Here is a 4,659-nt window from a genome sequence, read left to right on the forward strand (position 1 = left end):
ACGTGCAGAAGACAAAAGAATAACCCAAGTCAATGCGATGTACGGGATCATCGCACAGGAAAACCACAACATGCATAAAATTGTCTTGAAAGAAGGCCAACAACATTGAATGAGTCACCAGTCCAGAGGCGCCGACGTAATACAAAAGTGAACATCACGCAGAAGATCATCGTAGCAGAGAGATCCAAGTAATGTTCCAACTATATATTCTACATAGGAAGTTTTGTAGCTGCGACCACAATAATTGTGCAATTTGAAATTCAAATCACATTATTTTTAATAGTTGCATGTTCCACATGGTCCAAGGCAAAGGACGACAAATATAGGAATACCAAACGAAGCTACACATGCTAATGTATTTTCCGGCCTTTAAAGTTTAACTAAATACTATTTGTAATATCCTTGGACAAACAAACAACTCTAATGTTCCTAAAAATGATTAAAAAATCACAATTTTTTAGTTAACCTACTTTAATATCTATGTTATCAGCATCAATCAGTTGCATATTGCGAACGACATGAAAATTTGCATAGTGACACAGTAGCGGAACATCACCAGCGGTGTGTTGTTGCAGGAGTACCAACGATGCAAAATATATATCTAACATCCCCAACAACATCTCGAAGATCAGCAGCCCAGAGGCGGCGCCGTGAGAAAGAAAAACAACGCAAAGAGATGAGAGAACAAGAACGTCGTGAGAGAGAAGCACAAAATGAAACAGAAGCAGATGCAGAACGACGACGAATACTGAAGGGAAAGGGAAAAGCTGTTTGCGAAGAGGTGCGTAGATACTCAGCAACGTGTTTGTCAAACTTGGGCACAACCATTTTAATATTTAATACTTTGATTTCCAAAACTGTAGAATCCTCAACTGAAACGGATGCGATCAAGTGGAATACAAATTAGAGAAAGGGAGGCTATGCGCTCAAGTGGTATACAAATTAGAGAAAGGGAAGATACACCATATGCACATGAAGATGCAGAGTCTGGCGAAAAGGTGAATTAAAAAATTTACATTTTACACATACACAATTATCATTTTTAAATTTTAAATATATTTCATAGGAGAGTTGGTGTCACATCAACCGATCAAAACATTGAAATGTAAGGATTAATTTGAAGATAGAGATTGCATTAATTTATTTATTTTTAATTTCTTCTAAACTAGATTCCTATTTCTCACTATGCAAGCCGTCTGTTGGAGAAGATCATGTTGTGTCAGATGATTACGAAAATGATGAAGTATATTACGACAGTGATGAATTATGTGATACAACTACAACTGAGAACCGGGGAGATGCTCTTACTACTGACGTGCGCCATTTTCTGGGACAAATGGATGTCAAATGTCATCACTACGGGGCGTTGCACTGGATGGCAGAAAAACTCACAAATTCGTCTTTAATAAACCCGAAATTTGGATCATGTTGTCTCCAAGGAAAATTTCGCATACCGTTACTGCGTGAACCACCTATAGCATTCAGAGAATTGTTTGACGGAACCAACGCCGAATCAGTATCGTTTCGGACATATATTCGAGAGTATAATGCGGCAAATGCATTTACTAGCCTTGGATGCAAACTAGATACAAGAGCTTTGAAAGGGAGAGGTCCGAGACCTTTCTCAATACATGGGGAGTTGGGACATTTAACCGGCGGTGTTTTACCAGCTCCTGGGACTGAGAGGAGGGCGGTTTACTCCCAACTGTACATCTATGATCCAGCTTTTGCATTGTTTGTCCGTGGAGAACGAAATCCTGAGTTAAATATGAATGTCCTACAGACAATTCAGAATACTATGCTCCAATTCAATGTTTTTATACCAAGTATCGTCAGGCTTATGCAATTTTGGACCAGATGAGCCCGATTGACCAGAATATCAGAGTTTCCCTTCAATATAACAAGTCAACCGATATTAGGCGTTATAATCTTCCGACAGCAGATGAGATTGCGGTTATCGTTCCAGAAATAACTTATAAGGAGACTGGGGTGCGAGATATTATATTGCATTTGAGAGAAAACAACGGGTTGAAACAAATTTCGGAGTGTCATCCGGCGTACTTGCCTTTACATTATGTTTTACTATTTCCTTTTGGTGAGCTGGGACGGTCACCGACAATGAGGCAATGGGATGCAGTCACCCAAACATATACGAAAACCAAATTATCTCAAATGGAGTATTACAGTTACCGCATATTTGAACGCACCGAAGAATATTCCACCATCTTAAGAGCTAGAAAACTATTTCAAGAGTTCTTATTTGATGCATGGGCAGCGACAGAGCAGAGTAAGTTGGCATGGCTCAGATTCAACCAACCAACTTTACGTTCTGACCAATACAGTTGCATTGCTGATATAAAAAATGCTGATTTAAATCCAGGTGATAGAGGTAATCCTGTTATTTTACCATCTTCACACACTGGGAGCGGAAGGCATATGCACGAGATATATCAGGATTCGATGGCTATTACACGTTTTCACCACCATCCAGACATTTTTCTTACAATGACTGCAAACCCAAATTGGCCAGAAATAAGAAATGCACTTATTGGCAATCAGAGTGTCACTGATCGTCCTGATTTGGTGGCTCGAGTTTTTGAGCTGAAAAGAAAAGCATTGATGAAAGAAATAAAGGAAAAAAAGGTGTTCGGCACGGTTGTCGCCCATGTTTATACAATCGAGTTTCAGAAACGTGGGCTACCACATATGCATGCTCTTATATTTTTAAAATATTCAGAAAAAATCGTACGACAGACATGGTTGATAGATTTGTTTCTGCTGAATTTCCTGATGAGAGAAATGACCCAATACTGTTTGACCCAAAATGTATGGTTCATGGTCCATGTGGAGAACGAGATCCAGGTGCAGCATGTATGTCAAAAGGAAAATGTACGAAAGGATATCCAAAGAAGTACACTGACACAACAACTTTGGACGAGGGTGGGTATCCCAGTTATCGTCGTCGTCGGGATGGAATAGAGGTAACTGTCAGAAACAACAAAAAGGCGTATAATATATATGTTGTACCCTATAACCCGCATCTCTCAAGAATGTTCAATTGCCACATCAATGTTGAAATATGTGCAGGCATAAGAGATGTAAAATATATTAACAAATACATTCATAAAGGGGGTGACCGAGCAACGATGGTTTTGAGAGAACATGACGAGATTCAACAATATATTGATGCAAGGTACATTGGACCACCTGAGGCTGTATGGCGTTTACTTGAGTACCACTTCCATGAAGAATATCCTGTTGTACAGCGGTTGGCAGTTCATTTACAGAATAAGCAACGGGTTGTTTACAATGCAAGGCAATCAATGACCTCGGTTATACGAACAACACAAGAACATAAGACGACTTTGATGGGTTATTTTGAATATTATGCTAAAAATCCTACTGCCCCGGCCTATACTTATCAAGAGTTCCCGCAACACTTTGTATGGAGTAAAAAGGCTAAAGAGTGGAAAATTAGACAACAAGGATTTGCAATTGGAAGAATGTATTTTGTTAGCCCTAACGCTGGAGAGTTGTACTACTTACGTATGTTACTCACAACTGTTAGAGGTGTTAATTATTTTGAAGACTTGAAGACTGTAAGTAATGGAGACGTAGACGAGGTGCACAATACGTTTCAAGATGCATGTATTGTACTTGGGATTTTAGCACATGATGGAGAATCAGAAAAATGTCTTCAAGAAGCAGTGGTTATGCAAACTGGAAATCAGCTGAGGAAACTATTTTGTATTATCCTATCGCAATGTAATCCATCAAGACCGGAGGTGTTGTGGGAGAAATTTGGAATGAATATATGTGATTATCTACCACATAGATTGCGAACAAGGTTTAACATCCAGAATCCAACAGATGAACTTGCAATGGATTACAGATTATACTTGTTGGATCAACTGCTTCAACGATCTGGAAAAAAACTAGAAAAATATGAATCAATGCCGAAACCAAGACATGATTGGGGTCAAATAGTAGGTAACAGATACATTTGGGACCATAGACAACTTCAGTTTGCATTAAGTGATTCGGTGATTCAGTCAGATATTGAGAAATTGAATGTTGCACAACGTTCGGCGTACAATGCGATAGTGGATTCTGTGAATGATCGCAATGGACGAATGTTTTTTCTGAATGGCAGTGCAGGGACTGGAAAAACTTTTTGTACAACACAATAGCAAGAAGATGTCGTAAAGATGGAAAAATAGTCTTAACTGTTGCTTCATCTGGTATCGCTTCACTAGTTCTTGATGGAGGTCGAACGGCACATTCCACTTTTAAGATTCCATTTGAAGTCCAAGACGATAACGATATTAGTATTAGTAAAGACTCGGATTATGCCCAGCTGCTTAAAGAAGTAAGATTGATCATATGGGATGAAGTTTCAATTCAACATAGATTTTGTGTGGAAGCAGTTGATCGCCTACTATGAGATATTCGCAGTGATGACAGACACTTTGGAGGTGTAACAGTCGTCTTGGGTGGAGACTTTAGACAGACTTTACCAGTGGTCTCGAATGCAAGTCGAGAACAAACTGTTGGAGCATCTATAATAGGTTCATTGCTTTGGGATTACATTACTGTCTTGACGTTAAACCAAAATATGCGATTGGAGCAGGAACCGCAAAATTTGGAGTTTGCTGACTA

General features: G+C 39.1%; 1 protein-coding gene across 1 annotated transcript; it reads left to right on the forward strand.

Annotated features, from left to right (window-relative positions):
• Nucleotides 1-1,857: 1,857 nt before the first annotated feature.
• On the forward strand, nt 1,858-4,444 carry LOC113312978. Its single transcript, XM_026561711.1, has 3 exons — nt 1,858-2,692; nt 2,755-4,112; nt 4,154-4,444. The coding sequence occupies exons 1-3, from the start codon at nt 1,858-1,860 to the stop codon at nt 4,442-4,444; spliced, it is 2,484 nt and encodes an 827-aa protein (XP_026417496.1).
• Nucleotides 4,445-4,659: the final 215 nt, after the last annotated feature.

The sequence above is a fragment of the Papaver somniferum genome, chromosome 9, assembly GCF_003573695.1.
Source record: "Papaver somniferum cultivar HN1 chromosome 9, ASM357369v1, whole genome shotgun sequence".
Classification (NCBI taxonomy): Eukaryota; Viridiplantae; Streptophyta; class Magnoliopsida; order Ranunculales; family Papaveraceae; genus Papaver; species Papaver somniferum.

What these genes read in the sequence shown, in the direction of transcription:
- LOC113312978 (XM_026561711.1), top strand. Translation starts at nt 1,858, where the DNA reads ATGAGCCCGATTGACCAGAATATCAGAGTTTCCCTTCAATATAACAAG. An exon ending in TACAATCGAGTTTCAGAAAC is followed by an intron (nt 2,693 to 2,754) that starts GTGGGCTACCAC and finishes ATCGTACGACAG; the next exon opens with ACATGGTTGATAGATTTGTT. An exon ending in ACAATGCGATAGTGGATTCT is followed by an intron (nt 4,113 to 4,153) that starts GTGAATGATCGC and finishes TCTGAATGGCAG; the next exon opens with TGCAGGGACTGGAAAAACTT.